At 46.9% G+C, this 17,777-nt stretch overlaps 3 protein-coding genes across 7 annotated transcripts in view; 1 reads left to right on the top strand and 2 right to left on the bottom strand.

Annotated features, from left to right (window-relative positions):
• The window catches only part of NUP188 (nucleoporin 188), a 29,988-nt gene extending 27,689 nt beyond the window's left edge, over positions 1-2,299 (bottom strand). The window contains exon 1 of one of the 2 annotated variants that reach the window (XM_086475925.1): positions 2,259-2,299. In XM_086475925.1, the coding sequence (XP_086332051.1) occupies positions 2,259-2,284 (26 nt within the window). In that variant the 5' untranslated portion in view covers positions 2,285-2,299. The remainder of the gene's footprint in view (positions 1-2,258) is intronic. The other variant, XM_086475923.1, reaches the window with a different exon arrangement.
• Positions 2,300-2,424: 125 nt separating this feature from the next.
• DOLK (dolichol kinase) lies at positions 2,425-6,194 on the top strand. Of its 3 annotated transcripts, XM_086475621.1 has the most exons (3): positions 2,425-2,446; positions 3,817-3,884; positions 4,388-6,194. In XM_086475621.1, exon 3 carries the CDS (start codon positions 4,491-4,493, stop codon positions 6,060-6,062), a length of 1,572 nt encoding a protein of 523 aa, XP_086331747.1. In that variant the 5' UTR covers positions 2,425-2,446; positions 3,817-3,884; positions 4,388-4,490; the 3' UTR covers positions 6,063-6,194. The 3 variants fall into 3 exon arrangements, with proteins under 3 accessions (XP_086331747.1, XP_086331748.1, XP_086331746.1); XM_086475622.1 differs by lacking the exon at positions 3,817-3,884 and having other exon boundaries at positions 2,432-2,446; XM_086475620.1 differs by lacking the exon at positions 2,425-2,446 and having other exon boundaries at positions 3,772-3,884.
• Positions 6,195-7,943: 1,749 nt separating this feature from the next.
• On the bottom strand, positions 7,944-15,840 carry PHYHD1 (phytanoyl-CoA dioxygenase domain containing 1). 2 transcript variants are annotated; one of them, XM_009948696.2, is made up of 11 exons: positions 15,808-15,840; positions 14,827-14,985; positions 14,199-14,274; positions 14,023-14,070; positions 12,286-12,341; positions 12,033-12,095; positions 11,913-11,934; positions 11,425-11,553; positions 9,760-9,876; positions 9,487-9,613; positions 7,944-9,296 (listed from the first exon to the last, which is right to left on the bottom strand). In XM_009948696.2, the coding sequence occupies exons 1-11, from the start codon at positions 15,838-15,840 to the stop codon at positions 9,251-9,253; spliced, it is 876 nt and encodes a 291-aa protein (XP_009946998.1). In that variant the 3' UTR covers positions 7,944-9,250. The 2 variants fall into 2 exon arrangements, with proteins under 2 accessions (XP_009946998.1, XP_009947000.1); XM_009948698.2 differs by lacking the exon at positions 12,033-12,095.
• Between the last annotated feature and the right edge of the window lie 1,937 nt (positions 15,841-17,777).

Below are 17,777 nucleotides of genomic sequence, written 5' to 3'. Positions count from 1 at the left end.
AAATTTTATTCAGCTAACATTCAATGCTCTCCTCCAAACACCTTCTGTAATAGTTTCATCCTTCACTCTAAGTGGAACATAAAACTGGGTGAAGTGTAAAGGCACAACCTTTACATAAGGTAGAGTTATCTGCCACAGGCCTGCAGAACATTGAACCTCGGCTTCTTGTTTCTGCCCAGGAACTCTGTAGCAAAGCCAACCTGCACTGTAAGGTACCACAGATCAAACCCTGACCCTGGCACACGCACCCAGAAAAACGAGCCTCGCTACGACAGCTCTGAAAAAAGATGTTTGCCAAAAAGATTGTTTCAGGAACTTCGGACAAACGATGATTTGTTAGCAACTGAATACAAATCAGGAGTTAAACACCACAGCTCCCCACGCAAAGACGGTCTACAAAAGCAATAACACTCATTAACTTATTTTTAGAACGGCATCATCCAAATAACTCACTACGGCGCTGAAAGTCATCTGCAACTCCTGGCACGTGGTGCCGCTTAAATGAACGACAAGAGCTATCATTTCCAGCACACCCACCATTTCTACCCGCTAACTCCTCGGTCGCCAGTGCCCCGCTCCGGGCGGGAGCTAACGAACCCCTGGCGTGGCGGTGCAACCCCCTCAGCCCGCAGAGCGCCCCAAAAGGGCCCGGGACTTCCCCAAGGAAACAACGGCTTCGTAGAACGGAGGGCCAGCCCCGCAGAGCCAACGCTGCCACCGCCTTCCCTTCCCCCCGACCTCTGCTGTCGGTCCCACGGACCCCGGCGTGGTGCTGTTGTAATCAAGTTTGCATTTTGAACGGATAATTACTTTCATTGATAACTAATTGCTTTTAATGAACGACTTGATTGCTGTAAGGAATAACTAATGCTATGTATTGATGATATTAGTTTACATTGTAGTAAGAAATATCCAAAACCTCACTTATGCTAAGAAACAACAGCTGCTGCCTTGCAAAGAAGGTCAAAGCTAAAGCTGCAGCTAATTGTGAAATTGTCCAGAACAGAACAGGGAGGCAGGGAGACAGGTACAGGGAGTGAAAGTACACATTCTTGGCGTGTCTTCTTATCTTTTGTGATGAAACCAGAGAAACTAAGGAATGTTAAGGTGAAGACCCTCACATCCTCCCCATCCTAATTTGCATATCAGAGATCTTGATCAGCAAGATAACCAATGATTATATTAGTATAGGACTATTAATGAAGTTAGTTAATAGGGTGGACCAACCATTGTAAATGTCAAAATTAATAGCGGGCATAACATGCATGCTTACGTTAAAATATGTTAAAGACCATGACTTTGCAGAAAAAGGATATAAAATGCTGAATTGTTATATGTAACTTTGGAGCACTTAAGGTGAAGCTATGCCCCGTGCTTCCCAGAGCCGCAATAAAGAAGTGGCTGCTTATCTGCGACTGTGTAGATAAGTTTGTCGTGATTGAGACCTTTCGTCAACAGCGCCCGCTCGGTAACGGGACCGCGGGACAGGGACGGAAGGAAAGGTCTTGGGGCGACCGCAGGCAGCGGCGGAGGGGTTGTCCCCGTTAGGGGGCACAGGCTCTCGCTTCACAAAAACCAGACCTCGAGGAACACTCCAGAGGGTAGAGGCGTTACAATAACCGTCATGAAACGGGCTCAGGGCAAGCGAAGGCCCCGCTCTGACGCGACCGCTGAACGCGGGGCTCACTCGACAGCCTCAGCGCTGCTGCGGCTTTTACCTCCGCCAAGAGCCGCCCGAGCGGCGGGGACCAACCCCTGGGCGCCCCCGGGAGCAGCTCCGGGGGGGTGTGTGGCTGGGGGGGGGGGGTGTCTGACGGACACCGCCGGGCCGCTGGCGTCACTCGGGCCGCCGGCTCGGCCACAGCAAACCCTTCTGACGCGTTCCGGCCACCGCCGCCCCTCTCGCAGCGCGGCGGCACGAACGAAACGCAAAATCGCTAAAAAACCCGCGCCCACACCGACACCCACCGCCCGGGGGGGGGGCGGGGGGGCCCTGAGGAGCCCCTCGGCGAGGGACGGGGCGGGGCCTCGCTGCGCGCGCGGGGGGGGGGGGGGCGGGGCCAGGCCGGCGCGGGCCCCGCTGCCGTTAACCCTCCCCGCCCCGCTCCCCCGCTTCCCGCGCGCCGCTCTCCGCCGCCGCCCCCGCCCCGCCCCGCGGCGGGAGCCCCGCGCGCAGCGAGGGACGACGGCGCCGCCCCCCGCCTTCCCCCTCCCCACAACCGCCCGCCGGAGCCGCCGCCGCCGCCGCGTCCCCGCACCTCGCGCACAGCCCGCCCGCCGCCATCTTCGCTCCCCTCTCACGTGACCTGCCGCGCGGTGTCGCCCCGCCCTTCTTCCCCAGCGCCGGCGTCACGTGATGGGGGCGGCCGCTCCGTCCCCGCCCACCCTCCCCGGCGGGTTGGGTCATGTGACAGGCGGCAGCGCCAAGATGGCGGCGTCCTGGGAGGTGGGTGAGCGGTCGGTTCCCACGGCGCGGTCGGGGCGGGCCGCGGCTCCTCGGTGGGACCCGGGGCTCACGCAGGCAGCGGCTCCGACACCTTCCGGGGGCTGTTGCGGCCGCCATCCCCGCTGCGGCCCGTGTCCCGCCGCAGCTTCTTAAGTAACGGAGGTTGGGCTGCGGGGTGCCGCGGCTGACGCGGGGAGGAGGCGGACGGCGGCGCGGAAGGACGGGGCGAGGGGAGCCCGCAGCCCTGCGGGGGACACAGGGAAGAGAGAGAGAGAGGGGGCAGGTGCTGCAGCGAGGCGAGGGCTGCCGGGCGTTCGGGAGCCTGTCGGTGAGAAGTTCCCTGCCCAGAGCAGCCGGGACGCGGGTCACGAAACGGGCAGAAAATGCTTAGTCCGGCTTGAAACTGGGGTGTGATGGGTCCTGTGCGATGTGGGAGAGCGCGGGAGTGCTGGGGAGCTTCGCGTTACCCGAAAGAAGATGTGGAGAAGGGGCTTGCAGCAGGCACGAGAAGACGAAATACGCAGCAGTGAAACCCGCCGTGTTGCAGATTCACGGCTCAGCGGCTTTCCGAGCGGCTGCGTTACAGGAGGAGACCTGCGTTTCATATCGTGACATTCTTCCTTATGGCAGGCTGCCTGCTGGGGGAGGTGGCGTTATTGATGCAAGAGCTGGGTTGCAACCTTAAAGCTGCCAGACTGAGTCCGAGGTCTTTTACAGTCTGTGGCATTTGCCCTGCCTCTCTGCAAATAAGCCTTCAGCTTCCCCCTCCCCTGTTTTCTCAGAAACGACAAGGAGTGGGACCCCAAAACTGTTATTGCTCATAGCAGATCTTGCTCATTCTAGTTCTGTTTTATTGACTGTATGATTAACTCTTTTCCTGTTCTGTTTAAAAATGAATTGCGATGGCAAAAAGATGACATTTGGCCTGATGTAGCTGTATAGCAACAGTAAATGTAACAAAGTAGTTTGGCAATCGAGTATTTCAGGCTGTATGAATAAGGATGCCAAAAAGCAATCTATTAATAATTAACAGTTTTCAGTACGTCCCGGAGTTAAACAGAGTATTGCCAATATGTCAAGGTGGCCTAGAAGCATAGTTTAGAACAGAGATCCTTGTAACAAGTACAACCCAGTAGTGCTGTAGAAGCAAAACAAATTAAGCTGCCTAATGCTAAGGGTGTGATGAACAACCTCTCATGACTACAGGCAAGGTGAAGTCTGATCGTTTCATTTGTCTGTGCTCACATCTCCAGCTCAGCTTATCTTGGCAGTTCTGGTAATAGATCAAAATTAGATAAAGTATGGCAGTTGACAATTTTTTTTTTAATGATTGTGTTTTCTTTTCTACTGCTATTGTAAATGCTTTGTAGCATTATAAACCACCTGCTGCAGTAGTGGAAGTGTTCAATCGTAACACCAGTAACAGAAGGAGAGAGAGGTATGTAGGGGGGTTTGCACAGCAGTGGTGGGAGAATTATTTTAAAAAAAGGAGAAGCATTCTGTAAAAATACAGTGAAAAGCACATACAAAATCAGGTTCTAAAGTTACCTTTAAACTTTTAAATTAACTATATTTCAAATTCACACCATCACAATGAAGCCTTCTGGGAATTTTTGTGGCTTGTTTGCGTTATATTTCAATTCAAAGGTGCTGCAACAGACATATTTCAAACTGTATCTGAATACCCCAGTATTCAGTGCTTCATTTCTGTCAGTGCAGGCTGACTTCTCTGGTTCTCAGAGGGGGCTAACAGTTTTGGCTGATCCATTACCTCACTGGTTTTATTTTTTTTGTTGTTGTTCACCTGTGTGTTGACATTAACAATTGGCATATAATTGCCAGTTTAAATTGAGCTTAAGAACAAAACAGCCATGTGGAAGCTTCAGCTTTTCTAATAGTTGCTCTAATGGTTTGGTTTTGTTTTGTTTTGTTTTTAAATAGGAATTGCAGTAGCACGAAAGGGAATACTTCCTGATGGATAACTACTGAGCACACTGGGACTCCTGAGAGATTTTGAAAGCTTGATCCACATCGGACTGGAATCATGTTAAACAAGGCAGTGCTGGTGGAATCCCTGATCGTGTTAGTCATCGTTCTTTTTGTGCACGCACTGGTGTGGGACCGGTATTCCTGGTGCGCTGTCGCTCTTGCTGTCCAGGCTTTTTATGCCCAGTTCAAATGGGACCGTCTGCTGCAGCTGGGTGGGGCTGTGTTCCAGTTCCGTACAGCAGCGAACAGTGGCCTCCTGCCAGCCAGCATGGTCATCCCCTTGTTGGGGATTGTGATGAAGGAGAGGTGCAAGTCTGCTGGCATTGTGTACTTCGAGCGTTTTGGCATAGTTGTAGCTTCCACTGGCATGGTGGTCGCTCTCTTTCTGTCTGTAATAGCGGTTGGCATCACAAAACCTGTGCCAACCAACACTTGCATACTTACTGGTGTTGCTGGCAGTGTAATTATCTATACCATGAAGCACTCTCTGACTGTTTCAGAAGTGATAGAGGTCCTAGAAGTGCTGCTCATTTTTGTCTACCTCAGTATGATCTTGCTGTACTTGTTGCCTCGATGTTTTACTCCTGGAGAAGCATTGCTAGTTCTTGGAGGTATAAGTTTTGTTCTCAATCAGCTCATTAAACGCTCCCTGAATGTAGTCGAGGGCAGAGGTGATCCTGTAGACTTTTTCCTTCTGGTAGCAGTTGTTGGAGTTGTTCTTCTTGGGCTTTTTTTCACTGTGCTCTTCATTTTCATGGATTCGGGTACGTGGATCTCCTCCATGTTCTTCCACATGATGACAGCAGTGCTAGGCTTAGGGGTCATCATGCCTTGGCTGTACCGACTGATCCAGAGGAACCCTTTGTTCTGGCTACTCCAGTTTCTGTTTCAGACACAGACAAGAGTTTACCTCCTTGCATACTGGACCTTTTTGGCTGCTTCAGCGTGTGGCGTAGTTTTCTACCAGAATGCTAAGAGATCATCTGAGTCTAAAAAACACCAGGCCTCGACTGTAACCAGGAAGTATTTCCATTTAATTGTTGTAGCTACTTATGTTCCTGGACTCATTTATGACCGCCAGCTTCTCTACATTGCTGCAGTACTGTGTCTGGCAGTGTTCATCTTCTTAGAGTATATTCGGTACTTCAGGATCAAACCTTTTGGCCAAACCCTTAGGCATTTGCTGTCTCTCTTCTTGGATGAAAGAGATAGTGGACCTCTCATCTTGACTCATATTTATCTCCTCCTTGGCATGTCCCTCCCAGTGTGGTTGTTCCCCAGGCCTTGTGCTCCTAAAGGTACCTTGTCTGGGGCAGGAGCACTGGTCCCCTACTCTGGGGTACTGGCAGTAGGGGTAGGAGACACTATTGCCTCTGTTTTTGGCAGTACAATGGGGGAGATCAAATGGCCAGGAACGAAGAAGACCTTTGAAGGGACTATGACAGCTATTTTTGCTCAGATCATTGCTGTGGCTCTTATTCTGATCTTTGACAGCAGCGTGAATCTGAACTCCAGCTACGCCCGGATTCTGGCCTCTGTGAGCTTAGTTTCTCTTTTGGAAGCTTATACCACCCAAATCGATAATCTGCTGTTGCCTCTCTACCTCCAGATAATGTTTATGGCATAGAAGCGCTTCCAGGACCAGAGGTTTCTTCCTTTCTAGAGAAAAGTGGTAATAGAATATGCCCTGTAATGAGAGCTCAAAGCTGATCTAAGCACTGCTTTTCATACAGCAGATAAAATTGTTAAACACAGAAATGAAAAAGACCTATTTAAAATAAAGGTTTTGGTTTGGTCTTGGTTTCCCCCCCCCCGTTTAAAACACTATGAGTTGCTTCATGTTCTTACAGGAACAAACCCATGACTGATAAAAATAGCGTTTGTGTTTAATAATCCAATTTAAATGTTTTCTGGGTGCCCAGAGGCAAAGGAAGTAGAGGAAGAAGAGGTAAGTCAATTAGAGGGGAAAAAAAAAAAAGAAATAAATAAGCAAACTTCTCAGATGTTGCCACCTCTGTACTGTATCAGAGCCAAACCTTGTTTTGCTGTACTGAGTCCTGGTGTCTGGTATTACTGAATATGTGAACTCCTTTCTGTACAAACACCCTTTAAAGCATGTTTTATAATGAGGATGGCCACACAGAGTGAGCACAACTGTCCAAATGTATCCAGTCACCACCCCCACCAGCCGTACTAACGCACTGCGCTGCACAAGCACAACTCGGTAGCTGTAACAGCTCAGTTTAGCCAGGGCGGGTTTGCGAATGTAAGATACTGTTTATTCCAAAAGTACTAACGAGAGGGTTGCAGTTTTAGCCCTGAAGTTCATGCAACAAGAAGAGTGTTTTATCTTTTTCAAGGTTTTAATCTCTAAATTCATTTGGAATAATAGTCAAGATAGGGGAAAAAAAACTAAGCAAAGTCACAGGTAAAATTAATTACACATTAATCATGAAAGCAGAAAATCTGTTAAAGTCAATAAGCTTTTCTAATACTACTGCAGGTTTTTACTTATCACTTTTTTTCAGCTGGATATTTAATCAAATAATTTATAAAAAATGCTTCTGTCAACAAATTGAGTAAAGCCATTTAATTCTGTCCATTTAATTGAACATTTTGTGGCCAAAAAAAACCCACCTAATTTTTAAGTATTAAACACTTCTATGTGGACAATCTCTTCTTGCCAGTTTGCCAAGTATCCATTAGAACAAAACACATTAGCACATGTCCTCCCTACCTCTTCCCTTCCCCTGAGAAGCAGCCAAGCAGAAGATTTGCTTCCCAGGATTCCTGTTTGCAGGATGAAGTTAACTTCTGACACTTCTTTGATTCACTTTTGGGAACTGTTTTGTGCGAGTCCAAGACACCTTACACAATACTGTCCTGCAGTCCTAGCCCTGAGACTGTGTCCTAGGAGTGAGAATAAGACCGGGGCGGAGTGAAAGAAGTGCTCTCGGCCAGCAGAGCGAGCCAGCAAAATTGGCCCCAGAATCTAATACGTGTTTGTCCCTGCAACAAGCCAGGACTGGGATAGCTGGGAAGCAGCATTGCCCAGTTCACCTCCCTGCCTGGGCAGGGCTCTTGAGATTTGATTCTGGTTTTCCTGAGGATGTCAAAGTTGTCCAGAGTTGGTTTTGGTTAATAACAAGAAATTGTCAGATACTCTTTGTAGGAAACCGAACTCGGTGATTGTGCTAGACTGAGTTTCCTTCACATTTAACAGGAAATCCTGCAAATCCAATCCGGCTTCTTGCTTTTATTTGTGCACTTGAACTAGACGGTTTTGTACGTTGCAGGTAGTGGTGCATACGCTCAGAGGACAAACTATCACTCCTCAGCCGAAAGGTGCTGTTCTGAATTATTAACTCTTCTAATGGAAAGATACAGAAAAAGCTTTAGCTGCTTCCAGCGTGAACCACAGCCTTCGCCACTCACATCATAAAGTAGTACCACAGTTACAGTCGCTTTCCCTCCACCCCTCACAGCTTTCAAACAAACCGCTGAAAAGGTAGGGGAGGGCACGAGCTGCACCTGCAGAAACTGCCCTCAACATCACTGCTGTTGCGATTACCCCGCTGCCTCATTCCTGCTACAGCCACCTGATCATTCCTCTGCCATGAATTCTTTGCTGCACTGAACCTGGTCTGAATTGCCCAGCACAGTCCAAAGGGCTGAAAGGAAACGTCTTCCCATAAAGAAACCAAATGTGACTATTTCACATCAAACAAGTGCCAGAGACGGGCAATACACTTCTGAAAGGGATGAGTCAGTAAGAACTGAGGCTCACTCTGCCAGGACGCCGAGCAGTCTTAAGGTTACTACGATGTAATTAGTGCATTGATGATACTGGGCTCATCCCTCAGGGTTGCCTCGGCACCAGTGCCAGTGAAATTACACCTCCATGGCTTCTGTTCAGTCTAGGCTACGGGACTGAGCTTGCCTCAGATGCAACTTACATTTTTTAACATTCCTCAGGTTTCACCTTGCCATAAGCTGGTTTGGTTTTGTTGGGGTTCTGGGGATACAAACTCTTCTTGTGCACTCTGAGGGTTCAAACCAGTCATCAGACAACTTAGTGCTGGCCCCACCTGTTGGGTGAAGGTCACACCGTGTCCTCCTCAAAGAAAAGATGAGGGAGATGAAAAGGGGAATTTCTAATTTTTTTATTTAAATGTTAGGCATTTGACTGGGTTTTTGTGTTTTCATAACTTCAACGTGAATCTTTAAGAACTGTAATATTTTTAATCAACATACCCAGAGATCAAACACTTAGCTACAGTTTGCTAGGAATAATGAGAGGAATGATTATAAAAGTAGACTTCCTGCTGCACTTTGTCCACAATAGGATTATTTTTAATCACTATTATTCAAACAATAGGTCTGAGGCCTAAGGGTAAGAGTCAGCCATCCTCACATGACACATTCACCTGCATTGCTGGGACTGACACAGCCAAGAAATGCACTAGGCAAGCTCTTGACTTAAACAGAAGAAAATACTGAGTATCTGCAAGAAGAAATACTTCTTAACTGGTGCCGGTCAAAGTGCAATGGCCTTTAGTGGTATATTCTCAAGACTGAAGAAGTTTCCTTACCACAAGGACTGGGCAACTATTCTCATACTAGCAGGGCTCATGCTGTAGTTGAAGCTTCTGTCTAGTGCAGGTGTATTCGGCTGTGTCAAGGGTCCTCGTGCTGAGAAGTGGATACATGAATCTTGACAGCTGACCTCGTGAAAGTTGTATTTAAAGGTAACATGAACAAACGATCGGATAGGAATGTTGATCAGCTGTTAACTCCAGAAGCCAATCACTGACTTCAGGTGTAGAGCGATGGAAAAGGCAGTTCAGGAGTTGGCTGGAGCCTAGGAAGTAAGGAAGAGGTAAAAACAAAACTTGAGTGGCTATTCCAGTTCCACTGGTATGAAATCAATGCTAACTGAGGTGCTACCAACAGAAACTGGGCCGTGCAAGACCACCAATAAAAGCTTATCCTGGCTATTGCACTGAAAAGGCTCTGGTTTCCTCAGCTGCTTGTTAGGATGGCAACCTTACCAGTTCTCCTTGCTCCAGCTGGTGTCTTTGGCTTCCATCACGTGGAAGGTAAACACGTGGCGAGAAGACTCTGAGCTGTTCAGCTCACTCTTATGGACAACTTCACCATGGATAAGGATGAGCCCCCCTGTTTGAAAGAAACATCTGTGCTGCTTGTTTCAAATTTGAGTGCTAGCTTTAAAATATAAGAGAAGTCAAAAGTGTCAAAACACAGTTTTAGAGCTCTCGTTGTTCTTGAGCTGTAAAGCAGACTTGTTTGGGGGTGGTTTTTACCTTTACTTATAGGCAGAGGTATGAACTGGCTGTCATCATAGGCCGGCTCTGACCCTACAAACTCTACACATGTTGAGGTACCTGCAGCTGCGCGGACCATTCTCCGGTTAATTCCACCTGCAAATCCCCAGAATAAGCAAACACACATAAAAATTAAACAGCTAGCTACATTCTGCACAGCAGAGGAACAATATCAGTGATTTCTCTTGGAAGTGAGAGGAACTTCATTATTATAGTATATTCCTTTTTTTTCCTTAGTAATTTGGGTGGAGTTTTTTCAGTAAGCAGACTTAGTATTTTCTAGCTGTGGCAGAAACTGATAACAACTGCCTTTTGTTTGCCTTTCTGGCTCTTTTCTGTGCATTGCAACATAGCTCTTTAGGAATACAACTAGTCATAAATTTATGCAGAGCCAACCTTTGGTCCATTTCTCCTTTCTATAAGAGCATAAATTGCAATCAGAGCACAGCTGACTCCAGAAATTATGAGGGACGAGTGCCTTAAAAATCTTAAGAGCGCTATGATTACACTCACCGAGTGAATGCTCGGGTGAGCAACAGTTTAAAGCTGGTTAGCGTGCCCTAGAGGTAGTGGAAAACAGAAAACTGTGCTGGTAATCCAACAGTGGTTACACACACACAGCAACTACCCTCGGTCACAACAGCCATTACGTGAGTCTGTGCCGAGCTGGTTTGTCCAGGGGTCCCCCCGGGACACTGACTGTTCTCCAATAGCTTGGACAGTGTCCAAGCGATCCTTGCATAGACTTGGAGGCTTTCCTTGTTTAGTGACATTTGGACCAATCTTTGACAGTGTTGTGTGTGTGTGGAAGAAGATTTTTATTCCCCTTACATAGGGCTGTCAAGACTAAAAATGCTATTGGCCACAGCGAAAAAGGGGATCTTAGTGAAGGGGATACAACGTGGAAAACAGAGTTTTATGAGTGGATGGGAAAAAAAAAAAAAGTGATTTTTTCAGTGTATTTGTATCTGGAAGGCAAAAGGAGGATTATTACTCTTGCAGGCCAGATCAGCCTTGATGAACGTTTTCAAGGCTACAGTCAAAACTGTGGCAGGAGCACCACCACCTATAGCAATGACCTGTTTCACTACAGGAAGAGAGGACCCAGTGGTTTAAGACCTTCTTTGCATTAAAGTCTTAAATCTCAGTGGTCTGGCAAGGAAGACTCTGAATCTTACAGGGGAAGATTCTGAAACAATACTGAGTTGAAAAGAAAAGAGATTCAGTTGCAGTTTTCACGGGCCTCCCCTTAACAGGTTCTGGAGTAAATAAAAATACAGAAGGACTGTCTTTCCTTGCCCCAGTACCCTGGATTCTTTGTTCCTAGGCTAGATATCAACTTAAAACTAAACCCAGCATCAGTCATGTATACTACCTACTTTTTATTTTAAAGTATTATTGTATTAGACTCATGTGATGGACTGGTGGCCAAAAGCAAAGTTAATAACCTGCTGAAAAATGCGGTTGTAGATTTGACAGCAGCACAGGGGGAGATCTTTGTAGTAAATAAAGTTGTCCTTTCAACAAACACTAGCAAGTGTGTTTCTGCAAGCGCTGGCGATGCAGAGAAAGCAACACAGCCTGTGTTACCCTCCACCCTTAATCAAGATGAGGGAGCACGCACCAAACTACCATGACTCTTACTGGTGTGAGAGCCAGGAATGAACCACAAGCAGCCGTTCTCCTGCGTGGCGTCCTCCAGGGCAATCCAGAACCCCAGGATTCTGCCCAGAGGCTCCGTGTGCAGGAAGGTGGCATCCTGGTGTGGGGTCACTGCAACGAGACGCAGTCATAGGGTCTGTTAATGCCTGAGGATTTCAGCACCGCCAGAAGGACGGCAGGCTTGTTCTCCCTGACTTCTTGACCTGCCCTGCCCACCCATCTGTCACACACATTAAATCTTACATAAAAATATCACCTTTCAGCCTGCTGCAAATGTAAAAGTAGCTCTTTGTTCCAGTTGCATATGATGGAGAAACATTTCTGGAAAACGTGGATGCTTTTTAATACTTTTAAGGTTTGGGCCCTAAAACTCACAGGCTTCAGTCTGGTTCTGAGCCTTTTTCCTGGTAATAGTCCTTTCCTAAAGGAGCATTACCTGCGGTGTGGTATAGAGATAACACGAATCTCACCTTCACCACCGATGCCAGGTTGCTGCAAGGAAAGGAAGATGATGTGTGAAGAGGAGAGTTTCACAGCTTTCCACCTAACAGGGTCTTACTTCTTGAGCGACAAGACTGGAATTACTGTACCTTGAAGATATACATGCTTTGCACAACTACTGGTCTCTCAAGGCCTAGTTTTCTCGCCAATTCCTGCAAGAAAACTTTCCAAGATTTATGTCTGCTCTGTTCTGCACACTATAAAGCATTATTCTTCGAAGATATTTACATTTTCTTTTTATGGACAAAATGACCGTCCTTTGGAGTCTAGAAAATTAAGATTAACTACTCCATAATTCATCTTTTTTTCCCCAGACCATTATAGGAAACTGTAACAGCTCACCTGCACCTTGGAGGAGTGGGTGATTTGCTTGAAGACAGGATCATAAGCATGTAAAGCTAAAGGGAAAGAAGCAGCTTAGACTGAAGATTTCATTAACAGAAGGGAGCTTGGCAGCTCTCAATGATGAGCTGCAGAGACGAGAGCCAAGCAAGATAAATTGCAGCCAGAAACTTTCATCCCTCCCGAGAGTGCATATACATGGCTTATCACACCTAAGGCGATACAACACTTGTACAATCAGCTTTAGAGACCAAAAATGTAATTATTCACAGGTCACAAACTGCAACTATATAAAAACCAGTGCATAACAGAGCAAACAAAAATTGAGTATTATGTGATTAAGTATTATACTATGCAAATACTAACACAACAACCACCATACACGACTCTGCGGCACACAGGTGAATTCACCCTTTTATTACACAGTTCTTAAAACCTACCAAAACAATAATTAGTGCAAAAATGAGCTAGGGCTTATCTTTGGTGCCCTCCGCGGGGGGCCACAGGCTGCAGGTCAGAGCTGTTTGCACACAGACACTTGCTACAGCCCAGCTCTGAGAAAACCATAAAGCAAAGACTTGGAATTATGCCTCCATCTCATCATGATCAAATTTGCCACAAGGACACACGACTGGGTCCAGCAGGGGCTGCTCCCAAGCAAGGGATGAGGCAAGACTCGACCAAAAGGAGTAATTACGAAAAGAAGCCTAAAGAAGCCTTTGGAATCGTTATGTTGCTGAGTCAGCAGGCATCTACGGTTGTTTTCACTTCCCCTGGGGAAAAGCTGACATATAACAGAATGGCATGGGGGCTGGGAGAGGAAGAGTGTTTTTCCAAGAAAACCAGAGAACTGAGAACTCTCAGTACTGAATTTCCAAGTTTAGTGAAGTTTAATCTGAACAAAGTCCATGTGTTTGGAGACGCAGTGAACACTGCTCTCATTTTCCATGTATTGTTTGAAAACAAAAGGGATTACACCACAAGTCCAGTGGCTGGGAGAGAGGAAATAGGTCAAACTGAAACCAGGAAGGGTAAAGGAAAGGTGCTGGTGACACCAAAGGAGGGAGGACAGCTTCAGCATTGGCGACCCACCACTGCGCGGGACACAGAAGACACAGTTTGTTCTGTACTGAATGTGACCAGTCTTAAGTGCTGAATTTGATGGTTGGACTTGGTGATCTATGAGGTCTTTTCCAACCTAATGATTCTACGATTCTGTTTGTTAGAGCAATCTCTTCCATAAAAGAGACAAGGGCTAAAGTCCAAATTTTCGCATGTCAGTGACTCTGTGCTATGCACAGCTGAAAAGCCTCCTAGAAGGGTGTTCTGAAAAGGATTGTTAAGAGAAGATTAAATCCTTTGACAGCAGAGAGTGAGGAGCAGCATGGAGAGAACTGCAGAGACAGCGACAGAGCAACGTGGGGAAAAGCAGACTGATGTGCAGAAATCAAGTTGAAGAATTTAATGCAGAAACCCAGAGCAAAACAGACCAGGATTGCAAAGACAGGAGCTGCACGGCCACAATGGCAAGAGGGGGTGAGGTTTGTGGTATTTGGTGCAGTCGTCCCCAGGAGACAGAGAAGCAACACAAGAGGGAAGCAGTCGCTTCTCTGCTCAGAAAGTTTTTGACTCAGGTGGCGAAGGTTATTTATAGTGAACAGGTCTGGAGAAATCCTCATGTCTGAAAACCACACCCCTTTTGTCCATCCCTCTCAAAACACCATCTTTTGTACATACCGTGGCCAATCTTGCTGATGGATTTCTCCTTTGGAATTAGAAAGTTACCTGCAAAACAAATCCAGAATTTAACATTGTTTGCAAAGCAGGAATTGTCCCTAGAGCTGGAAACTGGCCCCTGACCCCTGACAGCCTTCTCCTGTTCCCTCCTGTGGTTAACTCAGGCCAGGGCTTACCTCTCTCATCCAAAACACCTTTCTCAAAGAAGAATCTGATCTTGTCTCCACTGGTTAGGAAATAATCCGAGCTACCCTGCCAGGGATAAGAACCCAGTAAAGATAGTATCCTTGTATGAACATACATGAATCTTCAATCAAAGTGTTGATACTTACCTGCATCTTTTTCCCACCAAGCCGCAGCATCAACAAAACACAACCAACAGAAGTTACTCATAAAAAGCCTTTCCACAACGCTAAATGTCTTGGCATTGATTAGGACTTTACAAGAACCTCTCACATAGAGGCTGCCCTTGCTTTTCTTTTTCTGGCTGCCTGGAAAATAACCTATTTTCTCTCTGCAGAATAAGTAAAAAAAGCGACCTGTGAGAGCTGCTAGTGGCTACCAGTAGAAATAGTTGTGGGGGCTGAAAGCACAGCAGAGCCACACACATCCTCTCCTCCTTCGCCCCCTGGTAAGACCACCACCAAATATTTGCAGAAAGCTGGAGAGCAAATGCCCCCCACAGCGCTAGGTTCAGTTAGAAGAGTCAGTCACGTGCCCCCCAGGTGACTCCCGAGCAGCTATTTGCCTTTTCCCTTTCTCCTTCCAGCGTGCTGACGGGGACAGCCCTGCCCTTCTCAGTACCTGCGCCTGGAGCTGCTCATCTTCCTTGGTGGAGAACTCGGTGCGGCAGTGCGGTGGCACTTCCATCTCCACTATGATTCTCTGAATCTGATTCCTCATGCTGTCACACTCCTCTGCGGTGAAAAAATGCTCTAGGACAAGGAAACCATCCTCGTGGAACTGGAAGAGACAAGGTGACTGCTCTCCTCCAGAGTCCTTGAGGGAAACAGCTCAAAGCAAGAGAAAACAGTTCAGGCCCTTTGCTGTGCCTCAGCTCAGTGTGAAAAGCATCCCAACATGAGCTCTGCAGCTGGATAACCTGCTCTTAATTTTTAATTTCAGGAAGGGTTTCTATTGGAAAAAGAGAGTTCATTAACAGACTTAGATTCCATACAGTTACAAACAATATATTTCCACTCCTCAGTCCACAAAGCAGAAGAGAGATCAGCGCTAGAGCCTTTGTGGTTCAGGGATATCTTATCTAAGATGCACAACCAGCAACTGTTAAATTACAAAGCCTGCTCACACAAACAGAGCAGCCATACCTGTATGCCAAAGAAGAATGAGATTCCTTTACAAGCTGGAAAGCGTTGTTTTCTCTAAGGAAAAAATCCCTGGGTGATTTCTCCCGGTTGGCTACACAATCCCTTACAAAAGTAAGCAAACTCTGTTGGCACTGTTTCCTTATATAGAATACCCTGGAGATTATCCTTTGGCAGGCAGATTTCAAGTTCACGGATGAGAGCTGAGCAGCACAGACAGAAGGGCACAAGAGGAATTGCTCTGCAGGACAAGTTGCCCTCCGGAAGAGTTTGCAGCCACGACAGGGTCCTCACACACTCAAAACAAATGCAATCCAGGAAGCGGAGAAGAACATAAAGTGTTTGTAAAGCAGATCTTTGCTATTCCTGATCACAGGTTAACTCGCAGTGACTGTACCTTACACATAGTGTCACCTGCCTGCACTACAGCCACGCTCCTTCCCGGGGTGCAGCCCCTTACCTTTTGGATCTGGTGCTGGGTGACAAACGCCATCGGGGCAGAAGCGTCCAGGATCCCACCAGCAGCACCACGAAGCCACCCAGGCTCTGCAGGGCTGATTCCCCGCCTCTTCACGTGATCCTTTTCCCAGCATGTGATAACAGCAAGCGCTGGGCAGCCGGGCTGGTGTGCAGCCAGCAGAGCTGCCTCTCGAGGAATTTTGTCCCCGTCTGGCCGTTTCTTCTCGGTGGGGAGATTTGGGGCCGCAGAGTTTTGCTTTGGCTCTTGGTGCTACCAAGGCGCACAAAAACGTTCTGCTCAAGGGCAATTGCAAATTTGATTCACTTCTTAACTCCAAGAAGAGATCACTGTTTTACCTAACAACCCAGATTAAAAAATTAGAGCAGTTAAGTGGTAAAATAAGATAAGGGAGGTAAACCAAGACTCAAGTGGGATGAAAAGATCTAGAAGTTCAGAAATAAATTTAAAGTGGCAATTCAGGCTCCTACAGAGCCCTTTTTGCTCAGTCAGCAAGTCCTGCCGGCCCTTCAGCACCTGAAAGGGGCTCCAGCAACCCGGGAGATGACACATGTCAGACTAAAGGGTGATAAAGCCAAAGAGCTTTCACTACAGGTTTGTAAAGTTCATAGAGAATTTATCTGCTATTTTCATTCACAGCTGCTCTCTGGCGATGTACACCTTCACTCGCCTGGTTCGCTCTCCTGCAGCTCCCAATGTGCGTGTAAATAGCTGAACCCAAACCCGCAGTTCAAAGCGGAGAGAGAAAATGCAGCAGCCGGCTCTAAAGAGGCAGAAGAGGAAAGAACAGATGCCAGCCCAGCGGTGGCGCTCCCCGCCAACACATCCCTCCCATCGCACAGGAATCCCTGGGGAAGACATTTCTCTCCAGAGGAAAAAAAAAAAAAAAAAAAAAGGAATAAAAGTGTTTGACCCTTGCGGGAAACACCGCAAACATCCTTTCAGCAGCACTCCGCAAAGCGCGGACGTCATGGGACGGTTTTATGCATCACTCACCCAGCCGGAAGAAACGCAAGAAAATGAAGGAGTGCAAAATGCCACGGGAAGGTGTTTGCTTCCAAATATACTTACTACAACTGAAAATCCATCTTAAAGATATGTTCTTCAAGATAATGAAGTCCTCCATTCTGTAAGGGAATCAGCTCCGGATAAAAATCCCTATCTTGTTCAAGCCTTTTTTTTTTTTTTTTTTTTTAATAAAAAGGGCATTCAGTGTTTTCACTGGAAAACATCTCTTTGAGTGTTTACAGCTTGTTTCCAAGCTTTTCTCTGCACACAAGAGGATATGAATTCAGTTGTTTAAACAGCTAAATTTTGCCAGAGACTTTAATCACTGGGCTACAAACGCAGAGGGGAAACAATCAGCCTCCAACACTGCAAAATTCAAAAAAAAAAAAACAAACAGGTAGTTCCTCCTTCCTGTTAACAGGCTCTCAAATTTTGGAGCTGAAATGTTTTTAAGGAAGATGTGTGACCAGCAGAAAAAACCCTGCTGTAGCTATTGCCTCTAAATCAATCTCATGAGGACCCACCTCACCCCTCCCCAGGAGGCAGCAATCCTGGAGAAACATTCCTTCTACTCACACTCCCATGCCACTCCTTAGTCCCTTTCTATGTTACCTCCATCATTCATAATGTCACGAACTTCTCATCCCACTCATTTTTTTTTTCCCCAGCCATTTAGCACGTCATCTTCTCCACTCCCCACCTTACGCACACGCGATGACTTCAGAAGCTGGTTGAGTTCGTATGCATGACGGTAAACCACAGCTTTCCTGTTCTGTGGATTGTTTGGAGCAATATAAACCGCAGATCACAGTGCACAACGCAGCAAGTACCAGAAGATAACTGCTTGTATAAACTAGGAGAGACAACCTCATCTCTGCTCCAGGAGCATTCATCAGTGCCTGTCCTTCGGAGCCCTCCAGTTCTTTGCCACTCCAGACATGCTC

The sequence above is a fragment of the Leptosomus discolor genome, chromosome 19 (genome assembly GCF_034619465.1).
Source record: "Leptosomus discolor isolate bLepDis1 chromosome 19, bLepDis1.hap2, whole genome shotgun sequence".
Taxonomy (NCBI): domain Eukaryota; kingdom Metazoa; phylum Chordata; class Aves; order Leptosomiformes; family Leptosomidae; genus Leptosomus; species Leptosomus discolor.
The sequence above is the reverse complement of the archived record's forward strand: the minus strand, read 5'-3'. Positions and strand labels throughout refer to the sequence as shown.